The 21,101-nt window shown below is 40.9% G+C and overlaps 1 protein-coding gene across 1 annotated transcript in view; it reads right to left on the reverse strand.

Annotated features, from left to right (window-relative positions):
- Positions 1-6,060: 6,060 nt before the first annotated feature.
- Positions 6,061-21,101, reverse strand: part of PEX1 (peroxisomal biogenesis factor 1) — a 72,799-nt gene continuing 57,758 nt past the window's right edge. The window contains exons 22-24 of the mRNA XM_043871614.1: positions 20,166-20,360; positions 19,750-19,880; positions 6,061-6,553 (exon numbers count right to left, since the gene is read on the reverse strand). Coding sequence (XP_043727549.1) covers positions 6,469-6,553; positions 19,750-19,880; positions 20,166-20,360 — 411 coding nt within the window. The 3' untranslated portion in view covers positions 6,061-6,468. The remainder of the gene's footprint in view (positions 6,554-19,749; positions 19,881-20,165; positions 20,361-21,101) is intronic.

The following is a 21,101-nucleotide window of genomic DNA, read 5'->3' on the forward strand; positions in this document are numbered from 1 at the left end:
ATTAGCCTTTGCCCTGCTTCATTCTGTAGTCCAAGGCCAAACTTGCCTGTTTCTCCAGGTATCTCTTGACTTCCTACTTTTGCATTCCAGCCCCTTATGATGAAAAGGACATCTTTTTTGGTGTTAGTTCTAGAAGGTCTTGTAGGTCTTCACAGAACTGTTAAACTTCAGCTTCTTTGGCATTAGTGGTTGGGGCATAGACTTGGATTACTGTGATGTTAAATGGTTTGCCTTGGAAACAAACCGAGGTCATTCTGTTGTTTTTGATTACACCCATGTACTGCATTTCGGACTCTCCTTGTTGATTATGAGGGCTACTCCATTTCTTCTAAGGGATTCTTGCCCACAGTAGTAGATATAATGGTCATCTGAGTTAAATTCACCATTCCAGTCCACTTTAGTTCGCTGATTCCTAAAATGTCAATGTTCAGTCTTGGCATCTTCGGTTTCACCACTTCCAATTTGCCTTGATTCATGGAACTAAGATTCCAGGTTCCAATGCAATATTGTTCTTTAGAGCGTCGGACTTGACTTTCACCATCACACATCCACAGGTGGGCGTCGTTTCTGCTTTGGCCCAGCCTCTTCACTCCCTCTGGAGCTGTTTCTCTGCTCTTCCCCAGTAGCATATTGGCCTATTGGCCATCTACCCACCTGGGGGGTTCAGTGTCCTATCTTTTTGATTCAGTTATATATATACCTATATCCCTTATTTTGCAGATTATTTTCCCATATAGGTTATTACACAGTATTGAGTAGAGTTCTCTGTGCTGTGGTATCTGCTATACTGTAGATCCTTGTTATTATATATTTTATATATAATAGTATATATGTTAATCCTAAACTCCTAATTTATTCCTCCCCCCACCTTTCCCTCCTTGTAACCATACGTTTTTTTGTTTTCTAAGTCTGTGAATCTGTTTTCATAAATAAGTTCATTTGTGTCATTTTTTTAGATTATCATATGATATTTATCTTTGACTTATTTTGATTTCTATGCTAATCTCTAGGTCCATCAGTTCAGTTCAGTTGCTCAGTCATGTCTGACTCTTTGCAATCCCATGGACTGCAGCACTTCAGGCTTCCCTCCATCGCCAGCACCTAGAGCTTACTCAAACTCATGTCCGTCGAGTTGGTGATGCCATCCAACCATCTCATCCTCTATCATCCCCTTCTCTTCCCGCCTTCAGTCTTTCCCAGCATCAGGGTCTTTTCCAATGAGTCAGATCTTCACATCAAGTGGCCAAAGTATTGGAGTTTCAGCTTCAGTCCTTCCAGTGAATATTCAGGACTGATCTCCTTTAGGATAGACTGGTTGGATCTCCTTGCAGTCCAAGGGACTCTCAAGAATCTTCCCCAACACCACAGTTCAAAAGCATCAATTCTTTGGCACTCAGCTTTCCTTATAGTCCAACTTTCATATCCATACATGACTACTGGAAAAACCATAGCTTGACTAAACGGACCTTTGTTGGCAAAATAATGTCTCTGCTTTTTAATATGCTGTCTAGGTTAGTCATAACTCTTTTTCCATCATGTTGCTAGAAATGCCATTTTTTCATTCTTTTTTTTTTTTGGAAACCAAGAATTTTTATCTTTTATTTATGCATTTCTTGACCACAACTATTACAATGCTGAGTTTTTCACATTTCCAAAGTAATGCCTCATCCATTGCCATGTTATCTTATTCCAAATTACTAAGTAAGGTGGAACTTTTCCAGTTATACAAACAATAAAACTCTTAGATCTCACCCATAGCATCGGTGTTTGAGCAATATCACTCAGAAGTCTGGATTACAAAGCTACTTAAATCTTCTATTAAAAGGAGCAATTTTTAAAAATTTTCCAAGATACTGCATAGAACACAAAAACACAAATATGTTACGCACAGTATTGTCTGCAGCCCCGCCCCAACCTTCTACTACTTAGAACGTGAACTTCTTTTTAACAACAAAGTAAGGAATCTGCCTCAGACTCTCTTGGAGCGGGAGGAACTGCTGGCTAAGGCACTGGAGCGGGCCCTGGCCCGGGCAGCAATACGAGCCTTGGCTGAAGCTCTAGCTTCAGCTCTCTCTTCCTCGTCTCTCAAAGCCGCCTCATACAAGGATGGGAAGGCAGTGGGGACCATATCACGGATCTTAGCCATAAACTCTAGCACTTTCATCTTGGTGGTTTCAGCGTGGGCTCTAGAGCCCACAGGAACTCACAGCATGGAGGGTCACATAGAACACCTGGCGGTGCTCTAGGCACTTCTCCTGCACTAAATCTTTGGTAATGAGCTTCTTAGGCTCCCCAAAATGAGGTGCTTCCTCCCCTTATATAGCCCCATCACATTCAGGATTTCCCAGACTTGCTCCTCACTAGCACAATTGCCCTGCATGGAGATCACACCCAGAACAGCCATCAGCAGGCCTGTCTTGGGAATCTCGATCCGATTTCTCAGCCTTGCATCGCAGCTTACTTCCATTTTTACACCATTATAACCACCTTCTCATCTATATGGCCTCTGTGGGTGGACTCAGTGGATGAAGTACTTGTGGCTCTCTGAACACCCAGATTCTGGGCTCAACTTGGGCCTGGCGGCGTCTCTCACGGGTACGAGGCTTGCTCTTCTGACCCTGAGGCATGATGACTTTCAACAAAGGCAGCAGGCAAGTGGGCAGGTGACTCAGTGACCGTAATCCCCGGCAGAGGCTGGAGCTTCTCTCTGGACTCTTTGACAAAGGGGCCCCTCAGACGACACGGGCGGAAGTGGTCCTGGGTCAAATCCTTGCCCCACCGGGGTTCCTCCCACAGCCTGTTTCATTCTTTTTATAGCTGAGTAATATTCCACTGTATGTATATATCATGTCGCCTTTATCCATTGCCCTGCTGATAGACATTTAGGTTGCTTCCTTGTCTTGGCTGTTGTAAATGGTGCTGCAATGAACATTGAGGGACATGTATCTTTTCGAAGTATGCTTTTCTGCAGATATATGCCCAGGCGTGGGATTGCTAGATCATACGGTAGTTCTATTTTTAGTTTTTTAAGGAACTTCCATACTGTTCTCTGTAGTGGCTGTACCAATTTACATTCCCACTAATAGTGTAAAAGGGTTCTCTTTTGAGTTTATTTTTGCATATGCTGTTAGAGAATGTTCTCATTTCATTCTATTACACATAGCTGTCCCATTTTCTATTTTCTTATTGAAGACACTGTCTTTTATCTGTTGTATATTCTTGCCTCTTTTGTCAGAGAGCAGGTGACCATAAGTGTGTGGGTTTATCTCTGGGCTTCCTATTCTGTTCCATTGATCTATATTTTTGTGCCAAATTCTGACACAAAAACAGGATTTTGATAGCACAGTTTACTGGACGGCATTATTTGTTGAGTTCACAGCCATTTTAGTCTCTTATGAAAAAGTTAGGTATTGATTGGAAAAGAGTTGAATCCTGGTAATTGGGATGTCCCAATTACTGTCCCAATAAAACTGGAGTCCCTTTTATCCCCAGCCTTTTGAAATCTTGCTTGATAGTGACCCAGCCGGTGTCCCTTGCTTGAATACCCAAATCACCTCCATCTGTGTGGGGTCAGCCTTGTAAAAGGAAGCTCCTTCTATTGTCCTGTCCCTACTACATGCCCCAGGGAGACAGTAATAGAAGGAGAAGGCTTAGACAAGCACTATGTATTTGCCTTTTACATGCAAAATCTAAAGAATATATTTGGAGGTAGAGACCTTTGGTGCTAGGCTAAGCAGCACTCACGTCTGACTCTTTGTGACCCTAAGGACTACAGCCTGCCAGGCCCCTCTGTCCATGGGCTTCTCCAGGCAAGAATACTGGAGAGGGTTGCCATGTGCTCCTCCAGGGGATCTTCCTGACCCAGGGATCAAACCCCAGTCTCTGAGGTCTCCTGCATTGGCAGGCAGATGCTTTACTGCTAGAGCAACCTGGGAAGCCAGGTTCAGTCAGTCAGTTCAGTCGCTCAGTTGTGTCTGACTCTCTACGACCCATGGACTGCAGCACGCCAGGCCTCCGTGTCCATCACCAACTCCCGGAGCTTACTCAAACTCATGTCCATTGAGTCAGTGATGCCATCCAACCATCTCATCCTCTGTCATCCCCTTCTCCTCCCACCTTCAATCTTTCCCTGCATCAGGGTCTTTTCAAATGAGTCAGTTCTTCGCATCAGGTGGCCAAGTATTGGAGTTTCAGCATCAGCATCAGTCCTTCCAATGAATATTCAGGACTGATCTCCTTTAGGATGGACTGGTTGGATCTCCTTGCAGTCCAAGTGACTCTCAAGTCTTTTCCAACACCACAGTTCAAAAGCATCAGTTCGTTTGTGCTCAGCTTTCTTTATAGTCCAACTCTCACATCCATACGTGACCACTGGAAAAACCGTAACTTTGACTAGACGAACCTTTGTTGGCAAAGTAATGTCTCTGCTTTTAAATATGCTGTCTAGGTTGGTCATAACTTTCCTTCTAAGGGGCAAGTATCTTTTGATTTCATGACTGCAGTCACCATATGCAGTGATTTTGCAGAGCCCCCCAAAATAAAGTCTGTCACTGTTTCCATTGTTTCCCCATCTATATGCCATGAAGTGATGGGACCAGATGCCATGATCTTGGTTTTCTGAATGTTGAGCTTTAAGCCAACTTTTTCACTCTCCTCTTTCACTTTCATCAAGAGGCTCTTTAGTTCTTCTTCACTTTCTGCCGTAAGGGTGGTGTCATCTGCATATCTGAGGTTATTGATATTTCTCCCGGCAATCTGGATTCCAGCTTGTGCTTCATCCAGCCCAGCGTTTCTTTCACGGACTCACCACACACACTCACACTATTACTCTATCCCTTACGGCATTTGCTCCTGATCACAAAACTCGCTTTATAGTGAATTCCCTAGACTTAATGTAAATTCCCCTCACCTGGAAACAGCTGGGCTTCTGGGGATATAACTGACTGTGAAGTTGGAGTTCCTTTCTGCAAGATGCAGTACAGAGTATATATACTGTATTAAGGCCCGTGGCCTTAATGGAAGGCACTAAGGAGCTGGGAACCAAAGTGCAAGGGAGAATGACATCTCTCAGTTAATTCCTAGTGACTGAAACATCTCTGCTTGCCTTTCTTGTGATTCTGGGCTTTGCGGATTTAGAGGTAAACAAAGGAGGCATGCTTCTGGGAAGGGCACACAGTGATGATTCCATTGGTTTGAAAGGGGAGGAGGATTTACCATGTTGGCTGAGTGAATACGCGGCTGATGCTATACGATGGGTGATGGGAGAAGAATGGCTGGACCCTTGTGAGACTGAGTGTGCACCCTTGTGAGACTGAGTGTGCACGGTTAATTTAACGGAGGACCCCTGCAATCTTAGGTCACCAAAGGCGAAGATGGAAATGACAGCTTAGACCACCCTACTTAGTAAAGGCCTCTAATCCACTAAATGCTAGCTGCTCAGTTGTGTCCTACTCTTTGTGATGCTGTGGCCTGTCGCCCACCAGGCTTCTCTCTCCATGGGATTCTCCAGGCAAGAATACTGGAGTGGGGTGCCACTCCCTTCTCCAAGGTTTTTTCCCCAAGCCAGGGGTCGAATCCAGGTCTCCCACACTGCAGGCAGATTCTTTACCAGCTGAGCCACCAGGGAAGCTTCTAATCCACAAACATGAGGGGTGAAGTCAGAGGAACATGGAATAAATAACGGAAGAGAGAAATAAAACCTATCAGCCACGACCAAACAATTAGCTGCAAAAAGGGCAGTGGTTACAGCCGATACATTTCCATTTGCTCTCATGTGTTCACTCGCGTGGTCTACTGACCGCTCTCCTCTCCCCTCAGCACATTACGACACACAGCTTGTGTTGATGGCAGTGACTTTGCAGTTTAGCTCACAGAGCGCGGCAGGACAGACCTGTCATGGAGCTGGCGGGGAGGGCTGTACCTCGTTCAAGCTCCTGGCCCGGCAGCTGGACGGAGTTTATGTTAGGGGATGTCATTTCACTTCTGATTGAAGGAACAACTCAGTTTATTTAAATTGTGTGCAAATTCTACATTTTCAGATAAAAAGAACAGATCATTGGATCAGTAGATAACTGAATTTTTTATTTCCAAAATAATCAAGGTGTTAAGCATAAAACTTATCAAATGAAAGAAAGATGTTGAATATGCAATCGTGAATTCTAAGAAATGTATTTAATTACATTCTCTTTTCTTCAAAGGAGAAAAAAATCAGTTATTCTATGTGGCCAATATTATTTCAATAAGAATTTATATATATAGGAAATAAAATACAGAATCTGTTATAAATATCTCAATTTATTTTAAAGTATTACTGTCAAGTAACCCTGATCATTAGATAACAGGTTTAACAATCTTTGATTTTATAGATTAACAAGTTAAATTAAAAGAAATGTACAGATGACATTTTCATTGTTACAACACAGGGACAAACACCACATAAACACACACACACACAGTCAGAAGCATATTTTATGCCAGGGTTACTTTCTGTCCAGGTCGAAACACTGTTCCACTTTGATTTTTTCTCTTCTTTGGATTTTGAAAGCTTTCATACCTTATTAAAAAAAAAGATAACATTTAATACTTATAAATGCTGAATTTACAAAACAAAACAATGGATTGCTGCAAACAAGTTTTTAAGAAACAAAAGAGTTCTTATAAGAGTTTTTAAAAGTTGAACACTCCAATAGAAAAGGAACAAAGAGGATGAACAGACAAATTAGAAAAGGGAAAATACGAATGACAATGATCAACCACTATATTTTAATCAGAGAAATGTAAAATTTTAAGATACATACAACTGTTCTCAAAATTGGCCAAGTTTAGAGAAATACTAAAATATTTAACATTAGGGTATGGTGAGGCTGGTACTATAATTACATTACTATTGTAACACACATTTCTGAAAGACACTTTGGCAGTAGATTTCAAAAGCATTAAAAAAAATGTGAGTAAACTGATGCGACAACTCCTATCCCAGTGAAATAATTAAGGATATGTGCAAACATAGGTAGGAGAAAGGTTTTCACTATGAGCAATGTGATAAAGTCCAAAAATTGGATGTCACGCCATAGCTTTACTATATAAAATGACAAAATAGTAAATGTATTTAAAATGTGACAGAATGTTAAAGATGTGTGGATGGATGGGGGACTGCGATACAGCAGTATGTGCAGAGTGTCTTATTTTATTAACAGAAAACAAGCGTACAAATGAGATTTGGGAGGTAGTGAGGTTTAGGGAATCTGCTGGTGGTTTTTCTTCCCCTTTGTTTTCTGATTTTTCTACAGTAAGCACATTTTTGTTGAAGGGGAGCAGAATATGGCCCCCCAGTGAGCCACTCTGGCACGTGGGTTATCTTGAGCTGAAGGGAATCGAGACGCAGCAGACCCGGGAAAGCCTTCTGCCTGTCTCTTCACTGCCTTACAGAACTGAGACGGCCCGCACCAGACAGAGCCACTAGCAGACATGGCTTTTGTTATCTGTTGGCGGGGCGAGCATCTGCTCCTCTCATCCCCTTGTGAACTGCCCTCTTCACCTCTGAAGCTTCAGGCCCCATCCCTTCCCTCAGTTCAGGACACTACAGAGGCCTCAGCTCACTGACCGCCAATGAGTCTTCTTTTTATGGGGGTCCTGTGTCTACAAAATTAGTTTATCACCTGTTAACATCCTATGTCAGTCAATCACAGACAAGCCAAAGAACCCAGAAGGGAAAGTTTTTGCTACCCCTGCAGTTTGGTGCATATGGGGGGCTCCCCTGGCTGCGGGTGGGAGATCCTGGGACCGCTGAGAAGAGCCAGTCAAGGGTCAGAATCCTTACGTCAGTCTCCTGGGTCTCTGCCTGCAGGTTCGGTGGAAGTGAGGGTGGGGAGAGTCCTTTTCTCAATTCAGAAGCAGAAGAAAAATTTTTGTGTGAACTGGAGCCCCACCAGTGTTCTTGCCTGGAGAATCCCAGGGACGGGGAGCCTGGTGGGCTGCCGTCTATGGGGTTGCAGAGTTGGACACGAAGGAAGCGACTTAGCAGCAGCAGCGGCAGTGCCTTAGCTACAGCGACTCTGGGAAAGACACCTTCTGAGTACTCTTGTCCTCTGTTGATCCAGTTCTCCCCGCACACGGCTACTGTTTGCTTCCAGCTCTAGTCTTTGCGTCACGTCTCACGAGGAGGAAAACCTCTCTAGAGAGAGAGATGCAGTGTGTGCCGTGTGCTTAGCTGTGTCCAGGTCTCTGCCACACCAGGGACTGTAGCCTGCCAGACTCCTCTGTCCATGGGGACTCTCCAGGCAAGAATACTGGAGTGGGTCGCCATGCTGTCTTCCAGGGGATGTTCCCCACCCAGGAATTGAACCAGAGTCTCCTGCCTTGCAGGCAGATTCTTTACCAGCTGAGCTACCAGGGATAGGTTCTAATTTACACCCATTGTTCAAGCCCAGTGGCCTCACAGACTGGTGAGTTCATGGTTCTAAAAGACGTGCATTTGTTTAGACACACTCTGCAGTGGGTCCCCTGTATTTAAACAGGTGAGGTTTCCCCTTGTCTTGTTCTGTCTTGAGAGCTTGGCTTTGTGGCTGGTATGGGTTTGTGACTCTCTGTGAGAAGCCAGCCAGAAGATTAAGTATCAGCTTGCATCTGATGGGCATCAGGAAAACTCAGGGTCTGAGAGCGAGAAGCGGCGCTCTCTCGGCCACTGTGCCAGCTCGTAGGGCGTCTGCCTTACGGTGCCCCAGCCCTCAGGGGCCTTTGCTGGCTCAAGCGTCACTGTCGTCTTGGCGCGGGGAAGTCCCACTCCAGTAGCTCCTGTGCGTGCGGTGATGGGCAGGTCTGCAACTGCAGCGCCACGCACTCTGGTGGGAGACGGGAGACTCCGTCTTCCCCGCCCCACTCTCACTGCCTCTGACCACGCAGGGCTCCGCTTTCTTTGGCTAGTTCTGTGAGGAAACTGTGGACCTTGTGAAAGCTACGTCTTTTGTACTCTTTTGGGACACTTCTTGTGGTCATTCCTGGTTAAGCCATAAAAAGGGTTGCAGGTTACAGTCACCATTAAGACCCTATCTGTCAGTGGCCAGATGGATCCTTTAAACTGGAGAAAACTTCTGTTTTTGAAAAACACATGAAAGAGCTCATGCTAAACAAGTATCTTTTGTTGCCTATGGAAAGACAACAGTAAAAAGGAGGCACAAAGGAGTACAACAGCCAGCCTGGGGCTTGCGTGTGTCTGCAGGGCTTTCTCTTTCTGACCTGTCTCCCCAGCTTCATCCATGTTGCTGCAAAGGCAATTATTCCACTTTTTTTGGCTAAGCAATATTCCGAGGTGTATGTGTGTGTATATATATGTATGTGTATATATGTACGTGTATATATGTGTGTTTATATGTGTATATACATTTATATATACATGTGTATATATATATACACACACTGCAGCTTCTTTATCCATTCATGTCAATGGATGTCGAGGTTGTTTCCATGTCTCAGCCCAGAGAAGCAAAAAGCAAAGGAGAAAAGGAAAGATATACCCATTCGAATGCGGAGTTCCAAAGAATAGCAAGGAGAGATAAGAAAGCCTTCCTCAGTGATCAGTGCAAAGAAACAGAGGAAAACAATAGAATGGGAATGACTAGAGAGCTCTTGAAGAAAATTAGAGATACCAAGCGAACATTTCATGAAGAAATGGGACAATAAGGACAGAAGTGGTATAGACCTAACAGAAGCAGAAGATATTAAGAAGAGGTGGCAAGAATACACAGAAGAACTATACAAAAAAGATCTTCACAACCCAGATAATCACGATGGTGTGATCACTCATCTAGAGCCAGACATCCTGGAATGTGAAGTCAAGTGGGCCTTAGGAAGCATCACTAGGAACAAAGCTAGTGCAGGTGATGGAATTCCAGTTGAGCTATTTCAAATCCTAAAAGATGATGCTATGAAAGTGCTGCACTCAATATGCCAGCAAATTTGGAAAACTCAGCAGTGGCCACAGGACTGGAAAAGGTCAACTTTCATTCCAATCCCAAAGAAAGGCAATGCCAAAGAATGCTCAAACTACCACACAATTGCACTCATCTCACACATTAGTAAAGTAATGCTCAAAATTCTCCAAGCGAGGCTTCAACAGGACGTGAACCATGAACTTCCAGATGTTCAAGCTGGTTTTAGAAAAGGCAGAGGAACCAGAGATCAAATTGCCAACATCTGCTGGATCGTCAAAAAAAGCAAGAGAGTTTCAGAAAAACATCTATTTCTGCTTTGTTGACTATGCCAAAGCCTTTGACTGTGTGGATCACAATAAACTGGAAAATTCTGAAAGAGATGGGAATACCAGACCACCATGACCTGCCTCTTGAGAAACCTGTATGCAGGTTAGGAAGCAACAGTTAGAATTGGACATGGAACAACAGACTGGTTACAAATCAAGAAAGGAGTACATCAAGGCTGTATATTGTCACCCTGCTTATTTAACTTATATGCAGAGTACATCATTAGAAATGCTGGGCTGGATGAAGCACAAGCTGGAATCAAGATTGCCAGGAGAAATATCAATAACTTCAGATATGCAGATGACACCACCCTTATGGCAGAAAGTGAAGAACTAAAGAGCCTCTTGATGAAAGAGTAGAGTGAAAAAGTTGGCTTAAAACTCAACATTCAGAAAACTAACATCAGGGCATCTGGTCCCATCACTTCATGGCAAATAGATGGGGAAACAGTGGCTGACTTTATTTTTGGGGGCTCCAAAATCAATGCAGATGGTGACTGCAGTCATGAAATGAAAAGATGCCTGCTCCCTGGAAGAAAAGTTATGGCCAACCTAGACAGCATATTAAAAGGCAGAGACATTACTTTGCCAACAAAGGTCTGTCTAGTCAAAGCTATGGTTTTTCTAGTCATGTGTGGATGTGAGAGTTGGAATATAAAGAAAGCTGAGTGCCAAAGAATTGATGCTTTTTAACTGTGGTGTTCGAGAAGACTCTTGAGAGTCCCTTGGACTGCAAGGAGATCCAAGCAGTCCATCCTCAAGGAGATCAGTCCTGAATATTCATTGGAAGGACTGATGGTGAAGCTCCAATACTTTGGCCACCTGATGCGAAGAACTGAGTCATTTGAAAAGACCCTGATGCTTGGAAAGATTGAAGGTGGGAGGAGAAGGGGACGACAGAGGATGAGATGGTTGGATGGCATCACTGACTCAATGGACATGAGTTTGAGTAAGCTCTGGGAGTTGGTGATGGACAGGGAGGACTGGCGTGTTGCAGTCCATGGGGTCGCAAAGAGTCGGATGCAATTGAACTGAAGATGTTAGCTGTAGCTTTACCATATATGGCCTTTGTTATATTGATGGTGTATTTCTTCTGAAACAACTTTCTGGAGCCTTTTCATCATAAATGGATGTTGAATTTTGTCAACAGCTTTTTCTGCATCTATTAAATATATCATGCCACTCCCTCTGGCTTGCAGAGTTTCTGCTGAAAGATCAGCTGATAAACTTATGGGAGTTCCCTTGGATGGCATTTGTTGCTTTTATATTTAATCTTTGTAATTTTTCTTTGTTGTATTCAATCTTTGAGTAATATGTGTTTCAGCATGTTCCTTACACATGTTCCTACTTGGGTTTATCCTATCTGGACTCTTTATTCTTCCTAGATGTTGGTGACTATTTCTTTTCCCATGTTAGGGAATTTTTCAGCTATTATCTCTTCAAATATTTTCTCAGATCCTTTCTGTCTCTCTTCTTCTGGGAACTCTGTAATGCAAATGTTGGTGCCTTTAATATTGTCCTGGACGTCTCTTAGACTGTGTTTGTCTTTTGTGTTTCGTGGCAGTGATTTTCACTATTATCTTTTGGGTCACTTATCTGTTCTTCTGCCTCACTTATTCTGTTGAGTCCTTCTGGTGTATTTTTCATTTCATACTGTTCAACTGTTCGTTCCTTAGTTCTTCTCAGTCTTCAGTCTTCAGCAAACACTTATTGTATCTTTCTCAATCCTTGCCTCCATTCTTTTTCTGAGATCTCTGATCATCTTCACTATTATTCTGAATTCTTCTTCCGGTAGGTTGGCTATCTTTATTTCACTTAGTTGTTCTGGGTTTCATCTTGTTCCTTTATCTGGGACATATTCCTTTTCAATCTCATTTTGACTAACTTTCTGTGATTGCAGTTTCTGTTCCACAGGCCGCAGGAGTAGTTCTTCTGTCTGCCCCCTGGTGGTTGCGGCTGTCTAAGAGGTTTGTGCAGGCTTCGGGATGAGAGGGTTGATTCTGGTCCAGTGGTGGGTAGAGCTGGATTTTGTCCCTCTGGTGCACAGGGCCATGTTCAGGGAGTCTTTAAGCTGCTTGTCTGCTGATGGGGGCGCTGTGTTCCTGCCTCGTTGGTGGTTTGGCTTGAGGGGACGCAGCGCTGGAACCTGCAAGGCCAACGGCAGCCTGGGGAGGGGTCACACTAGTAAGTACATCCCAGTGTCTTTGTCCTTGCAGTGAGTCGAGGTCGCTACTCCCCCTGTCCCCCACCTCTGCAGGAGACCACCCAGCACTGGCAGGTAGGTCTGTCCCTGTCTCTCATCGGGTCACTGCTCTTTTCCCCTGGGTCTCCGTATACATGAGACTGTGTGTGCGCCCTCTAAGAGCAGACTCTGTGTTTCTCCCCATCTTGTAGAAATACTGTGGTCAAACCCCACTGGCCTTTAAAGCCAGATTCTCTGGGGGCTGGACCCCCAGGCTGGGAAGGCTGATGTGGGGTTTAAAACTTTCACTCCTGTGGGATAACTTCTATGGCAGAATTGTTTCCAAGCTTGTGAGTCACCCACCCAGCAGGTATGGGATTTGCATAATGCCTCTCCTACCATCTCATTGTGGCTTTTGTGTTTGGATGTAGAATATCGTTTTTTTGGTAAATGGTTGCTCACCAGTTAGTTGTGATTTTGGTGTTTCTGCAGGAAGAGGGTGAGCTCACACCCTTCTACTCTGCCGTCCTGAGCTAATCCTCCTCCGTTCCCTTACTTTTAATCTGCGCATGTCCTTTGCCCTAAGGTGGGTCTCTTATAGACAACATATTGTAGGCTATTGTAGTAATCTTTTGATTTCCTTCATAATTAAAAATCTTCACGTAGTTGGATGGTTGGGTCAGGCCCTTGACAGCATTCAGGCTGCAATGCAGTTTTTTGAGGAAATAAGAAACTGTGCATATTTTACAAGCTAGTCTCTGCAAAACGAGAAGCGTGGCTCTAGAAACAATTCAAAAGTTCACCTCTCTTTACCAACCCCCAGACCTCCCCTATTGTTCTCAAAATGCTTGCAGGTAGTATAAAAGATCAGGATGTTAGAACTATGTAAATAATTACTCTAGATTTCTGATAATAAATATACCTCCAAACTCCTAGAAAGAGGAAATAATCAATAAAAAGATAACATACTGAATGGGAAGAAATATTTGCAAATGATATGACCAATAAGTGGTTAATACCCAAACTATAAAGAGTACATACAACTCAATATCAAAGAAACCTGAGAAAAAAATGGGCAAAGGATCTGAATGGACCTTTTCCAAAGAAGACATTCTTTAGAGATGTTAGCCTTCTAACATCTTCCAATGAGAGAAATGCAAACCAAAAGCATAGTGAGATATCACCTCACAACGGTCAGAATGGCTATCATCAAAAAGACTATAGATAATAAAGGCAAGGATGAGGAGAAAAGGGGACCGTCTGACACTACTGGTGTAAACGAACGTTTGTGTAACCACCATAGAAAACAAAATACAGGCTCCTTACAACATGGATGTTCCTCAAAAAACTACACTGACAGAACTACCATATAACCAGTAATCTAATCTGGGTCTGTATAGTAACATATAGTTTACTGTATATATGGTATTAATTAGTATACTAGATATTACTATGTATAGTAATACTGGTAATGTAGTATAGTAATGGCATATAGTATTAGTATGCTCTATTTGCTAGATATATAGAATATTAAGTGTATAGTAAGTAAGATAGTAGAAAAACAAATAGAAACTTAAAAAGATACATGCATTTTAATGTTCAAAGAAGCATTATTTAGAATTGCCAAGGTATGGAAGCAACAGAAGTGTCCATCAATAAACAGCTGGCTTCATAAGATGTATGTATACACAATGGAATATTACTCAGCCATTAAAAAGACTGAAATACTGCCCTTTCATACAACATGGATGGACCTAGAGAATATCATCAGAAAAGGCAAATACTGTTATCACTTACTTTGGAATCTAAAAAAACAAATGAATGTATAAAACAAAACATAAATGGAGTCACAGATATAGGGAACAAACTAGTGGTTACCAGATAAGAGAAGGAAGGAAAGGAGCAAGCCAGGGTTTGGGGATTAAGAGGTACAAACTATTCTGTATAAAATAAGGAACAAGGACTATATTGTTCATCACAGAGAAATGTAGCCATTACTTTGCAGTAACTTTATGTGGAGTGTAATCTATAAATATTGAATCACTATGTAGCACACCTGAAGCTAACACTGTAAATCAACTCGAAACACAAGCAGAAAACGTACTTTCTTCCTCTGTCCCTGTATGTATCCTAGGAGACAGCTAAAACACAGTCTACAATCACCTGGGACTGGGGGAAAAAGGAGCAGCAGCAGGAGAAGCTTTTTAAAAACTACAGACTTATACCAATTCCTGGGCTTCCCCAGGGGCTCAGATGGTGAAGAATCTGCCTGCAATGCAGGAGACCTGGGTTTAATCCCTGGATTGGGAAGATCCCCTGGAGGAAGAAACAGCAACCCACCCTGGTATTCTTGCCTGGAGAAGTCCATGGGCAGAGAAGCCAGGCAGGCTACAGTCCATGGGGTTGCAAGAGTTGGACATGATTGAGCGACTTTCACACACACACACACACACACACAAACTCCCATGGTTTAAAGAGGAATGAATTTGGGTCATATGCAGTGATGTGGATGTACCTGGAGTCTGTCATACAAAGTGAAGTAAGTCAGAACAAGCACTGCATATTATTGCATATAGGTGGAATCTAGAATCTGAACTCAAGTGCATATATGATGAACCTAGGTGCAGGGCGGGAAGAGAAGCAGATGTATAGAGTGGACTTGGGGACGCGGCGGGGGGCGGGGAGGGTGGGATGCACTGAGCATCGCGGACACACACATGACCACGTGTGAAACAGCTATCGGAGCCGCTGTGTGACAGGAGCCCAGCTGGGCGCTCCGGTGCAACCTGGGGGGTGGGGCGAGGGAGGCTTAGAGGGAGGGAGAGGACACGCGCATGCGGACACCTGATTCACGCAGCACAGCAAAACAGTCCAATTAAAAAACCTCCCAAGGCTAAAATCTGGGGGTGGAAGTTAAACAGGGTCTGTTTGTCTGTGTTTGCTATATCGATGTGTATGTGATATTTTGGATGAATACTGCCATAATGTGTAAAGTGATCTACTTAATTGGCTTAAAGAAAAAAGCAGCACAAATTTAATATTTCTCAACTCTCAGAAACATAATACAAACTAATCCAAGTCAAGTGATCTGGGATACTATCCATTAAAAAATTAAAGTATATCTGTTATGAAACTTGCCATGACAGTTAACTGCTTTAATATCCCATAAAATTTTAATAAGTAATCTATATCATATTTAAAAAACTCATTCTTAAGTGAACTTCTCAATAATAAATTTTCATGGTATGTCTACTTTGTTTCCATAATCTATTTGGTAACTTAAAACCTTAGTTTTGGTAAATGATGAAAATTCACTGGATATCTAGATCATTTCTAAATATGATAAAATACTAACTACTGAACATAGTATTGTTTACTTTTGGCTTCTTACAATGTATAAACTAAAAATATTTCAAAGTATAAAGAAATGTGTCCTATTCTACACTGAAGAATTGTACTGTTAAGGTGTAGTCTTTCAGAAATTATGAAATGTATGCAGTAATCTGCCAGTCTACAAAATGCTAGCGTGACAGTTCAAAATTACCAGAAATTAAGGTTTGTGTTAAGAAGTCTAATTAATGTATTAGAACTGAGACATTACAAGGAAAACAACTGTATGCAACTCTATTCTGATTGTTTCAGAATGGGAAAGAATAAAGGAAAAATTAAATGAATACAGAAACTTGGAGAGAGAGAGACTGTGCAGTCAAGGTGGATAAGATGGAATAAATTTACTACAGGGTTTTAAAAAAAGTTTTAGTTTTATACACTACTGATATTAAAATGTTCTCCTTCAGGACAAAAATTTTTTGGTCTGCTACTGCTGAGACTGTGTGAAAGGTTCTTTACCTTTTTAAGAAGTCTTCATAGAAAACATTTTTAAAAATCAAAATCCTATTTTATTCAAATAATTTCCTAAGACTCATGTCTTATTTCTCAAGTCTTCTCTTAAGTGTTTTGTTTTTACAACTATGTAACTCTGTATTTGCCTGCAAAGTCTCTGACACTATGGTTAAGCGAATAAGTATTTAACAGTAAGATACCTAAGATAGTACCGGTGTTTTAAAACCTCTTGATATTTTTGACAAACTTCCCCAAATTCTAAATAAGGTTTTTTGACTTTGAACTGTGATTTTCCAGAGGTCCCCTGGAACATCTCAAGAGATCTGTTCCCTTTCTCCTTACAAAAAGAGAGATAAATTAGGCTTACTTGATATTATTACATTACACGGGAAGCACTGGCAAGAAAAAAACACTACAAATGATACTCAAAGTTATATGGGTATGTTATTGATATGCCTTATGAATATTACATATTAGAAATTTAGGAATTTTATACAATTCCTGTAATTCCAGTTATCTTAAAATTATATGTCACAGAAATAACCAAATTTCCTCACCAACTACATTATAGTGATGTTTCATCAGATTTTTAAAAAATTTTAATAACTTTTTATTTTAGGAGAAGAGCTTTAGATTTACAGAAAAGTTGGCAAAGATAGTAAAGAGTTTCATCAAATCTTTAACCATGGTCATTTTTAAGTCTTTTGTCATTTATAATTATTGTAAAAGTGTTCCTGCAAAAGTGCTAGATCTTCAGTGAGACTCATGAGATGGACTCTTACAAGAGCTGGTTTCTGATAACTTTCAGTTTATACCACTGACTTAGGTAAGAATTTGTAGAACTCTAATGGAGAAACTGATGGTTTCATAAAACTGCTAACAAAAGATCCATAAAAATTAATTACATGGGATTGAATGAACTACTGAGGACCATTATAGTTTTTATGACTTTGTGTTTATCAAGTATTGTTTTATTTTTGCAGATTTAAGGAAACCTTTTTCTTCTAAGCTATCAATAATTTGGTTAAGTATGCCTTTGTGAACAAAAATGAAACATGTTTTCTCCGACCTGATCCTTCCAGAATTCAGAAACTCTCAATGAATATTCCTATGGCTACAGTTATTTCCATAAGTTCAATAAGAATCCTTTCTCCTTGTAACAGGACGCAGCTGGACACACTGGTTATATTACCAAGGGTTTGACTGTAACGTCATATGTGAGAATGCATGGAGAACAGAAAAGACGGGACAATTTTAAGAAACTAAGATTGATTTTATGGAAAACCCGCCTGGTACCTTTTTTTCAGAGTTCCCAGTAACCTTACCAGATAAGTTTAGGAAGGTCATTTCCTGGCAGGTATAGGGACTTCAGGGTATCTTGGGGACCGCCAAAAGAGAGGAATTTAACCCACCTGAATATGGTTGACCCTTTAACAACACAGCAGTGAGGGGCGCCAGCCCCACCCCTCACTAACGACATAAATCTTCAGTCAGCCCTCTGTGTCCACAGTTCTGCATCCACAGATCCAACAAGCCATGGACTGTGTGTACTACAGTGCATGTTTACTGGAAATCTGAGCATAAGTAGACTCATGTAATTCAAGTCCATGTTGTTTGAGGGTCAACAGGCTATAGCTACTGCAAGCACAATCTTATGGTAAGTACTTGCCTTGGCTTCCAAGCATCAAGTCTTTCAAAACATCAAACTGAGATTCCTTCTGAAAATTTCCAGCAAAAAGCACCTATATGGTCAATTACTATTCTTGCTGAACTTATGTAAATAATCAGGCCAAGTTTATTGAAACTAGATTTAATTTGAAAACAGTTTAGTCTTACTGTGGTTCTTTAAGTTAGAAATGGGGGTTGTTTTAGAGAGAGAAATCATGTTTCATTAATGTACTTTTGTGGATATCAGATTCTGGTGCTAAATGTCTCTGACATTTGGTTTTCTACCTGTCAACTATTAACAGACTGGATCCTGAATTAATCTAGTTCCCACCCCAAACTGCCACATGGATTATTTTGAGCTAAAGAGAATCAAGACCCAACAGAGCTGAGAAAAGCTTTCTATCCCTCCCTTAACTGCCAAGAAGAATTTAGGAAGGGGGTCTGCACCAGAAAGAAGTCATGACCAGAGAGAAAGAACTTTTTCTTCTTTTTATCTCAAAAGACTTAGGACAAACATCTGATCACCAAACATCTGTTCTTCCCACTTTCCTGTGAATTGCTCTCCTCCCCCGTGGAGTCCAGCCCCTTATCTCAAGACAATATATAAACCTCAACTATCCGGTTGCCTTCGTTCTATTTTTATGCAGATCCTGAATGTACAACATTAGATTTTCCTCCTGTTAATCCACCTTATTCAATTTATTAGACCACCCAAAGAACTTAGAAGGGAAGGAATAATTTTTCTACCCTTTCAATGTACACACACATACCCCAGAGTTTAGCAAAACTCAACAAGAAGGTTGTAACTTCTAAACACCAGGAATACACTTCTTTTTTTTTCTCCCATTTTTGACTTTCTTTAAACTGAGACAACTGACATATACCATTGTATTAGTTTTAGGGGTACAACATAGTCATTTGATATATGAATATATTGTGAAAGAATTACCACAGTAAGTCTAGATGTCAACTATCATCACTTCACAGTTACTTTTCCTGTGATAGCTTTTAAGACCTACTCTCTTAGCAGCTTATAAATATACACTACAGTACTATTAACTGTAGTCATCATGTTATACATTACAGAGGACTACATCTCTTAAGTTGAATTATTGATCTAGAATGGTCCCCAGTCTACAGGTCTCAGACTCCAAAGTTTTTACAGAGACAACTGAAGAAGCCTATAAACTCAAATAAGTATTAAACATGGTCCACAAGTGAATAAATGTGAATATATTTAAATGTTTTTGAGATTAATATAAATTATTTTGAAAACAAAACAGGTGTATTATCATAATTTCTACAAACTATATATTGGAATCATTTCCCAAATTGAAACTAGACTTAAATTTGAAAACAGTTTAGTCTTACTGTAATTATTTATGTTAGAAATGGGGGTCATTTGAGAAATTATTCCAACATACAGTTTGGAATGAAATCAAAGAAAAATGATTTTACTTTTTTTTTTTTTACTTTAAAAAGTCCAAAAAAACCCAAAAAAAACAAAAAAACAAAAACAAACAAAAAAAAGTCCATTAACCAATTCATTTGATTAAATCTGATTTATATATACATTTATATAAAAATAATTTATTTTTGACTTCTTTATTCCTGAAGTTTTTGTGTTTGAATGCATGTCTACTAAGCAAATGCTTCTGAATTGGCTTTTAAATATTCCACATATTATTTGTGATTCGAAAAAGAACTTTAGAAGTTTTTTTTTCTTTTTAGAACTTTAGAAGTTTGAAGAACTGTCACCTGTAACAGCATGTATACTTCTGAATCAGAAGTTGTTACTTACAACTCAGCAAAGGTCTTCCAGTCATCTTCACTGATGGATGGCCGAGTGTGACTAAGCGCAGTCATTAAATGTGACTGGCTAATAGCCAAACTGGTTCTGGTCGGTCCTGGTGGGTTAAGAGCATCATCCTCCTTAAACAAAAAATAAAATGACAGAAAGTGAACTAAGGGACATAATGAAAAAGAGTTATTTGCTTTTGAAAAAGAATGTTATTTGCTTTTGCCATTTTCTTGGGACTATGCCTTCCCTTTCTCATAAGATTACCAAAAACTGTTAGCACATAACCATTTGACCGATCGATGTGTTTCAGCCCTTTATAAAGACAGCGCATTTACAAATCAAAAAAACACATATCAAAAACCGGAAAAACAACCTGTAAGAAGTTTTACGATTATGACGAAGGGGGAAAGCCTTACCCCAGTTTGGCTCCGGTATCTGCCTTTGATGACGCTGATATCTGCCCTCAGTTGATCTCTTTGCTCCTGTGTGAGTTCTTGATAACCCTCTTGGGAGGCTGTTCTGAAGAGTGGGGGCCGTAATGACTGATCTTTCCCAGGGACTCCGGGAAACTCCTGAGTCACGGAGCTCGGTGCTGACAGGCACTGTGAGCTCTGCATGGTTCAGTACAATAATGAGAGATGGGAGGGAAGGAAAAAGAGCAAGGGAGGAAAAAGTCATGTGCTTATCAAAGATAAAGTGACAAACTTTCAGCAGGAAAACTTTAACATGGGTAAACTTACATTTTAACTAGCTAAAATTGAAGCAGGTTTAAAATATGTTCATATTCTATAAAGGATCATCTATACCTACGTGGTTGAACCACCACAGAGTGAAAACTGCCATGATACAAGGTGTTTTTTTTTAAATGCTTTGTTATAAATCCACCACTAATGCTCTAGTGATAGGGTATACTAAAGTTCTGGGACATTTCTACATGTTAAGAAACACAAAACAAAGACTAGAATTAAAACTGCTTACTATTCTTGAGAATAAAAATGGGTTACTTTTATTATATTTTTTAAAACCTAATTAAGGAAATCTACCTAAAAAATTACTGAATATTTGTAAAAATGTTAAGATTACCAATAAAGAAACAGTGAATCACTGTCTTCTGAGATATTGTTGAATGCTATTTTAATTTAGAAAAATGCTATTGCCCAAATTTAATCTGGGCTTCCCTTGTAGCTCAGTCAGTAAAGAATCTGCCTGCAATGCAGGACACCCAGGTTCGATTCCTTAGGACAGGAAGATCCCCTGGAGAAAGAAATGGGAACCCACTCCAGTATTCTTGCCTGGAGAATCCCATGGACAGAGGAGCCTGGCGGGCTACAATCCATGGAGTCACAGACACG

Source organism: Cervus elaphus, chromosome 18 (assembly GCF_910594005.1).
Source record: "Cervus elaphus chromosome 18, mCerEla1.1, whole genome shotgun sequence".
In the NCBI taxonomy this organism is placed as follows: domain Eukaryota; kingdom Metazoa; phylum Chordata; class Mammalia; order Artiodactyla; family Cervidae; genus Cervus; species Cervus elaphus.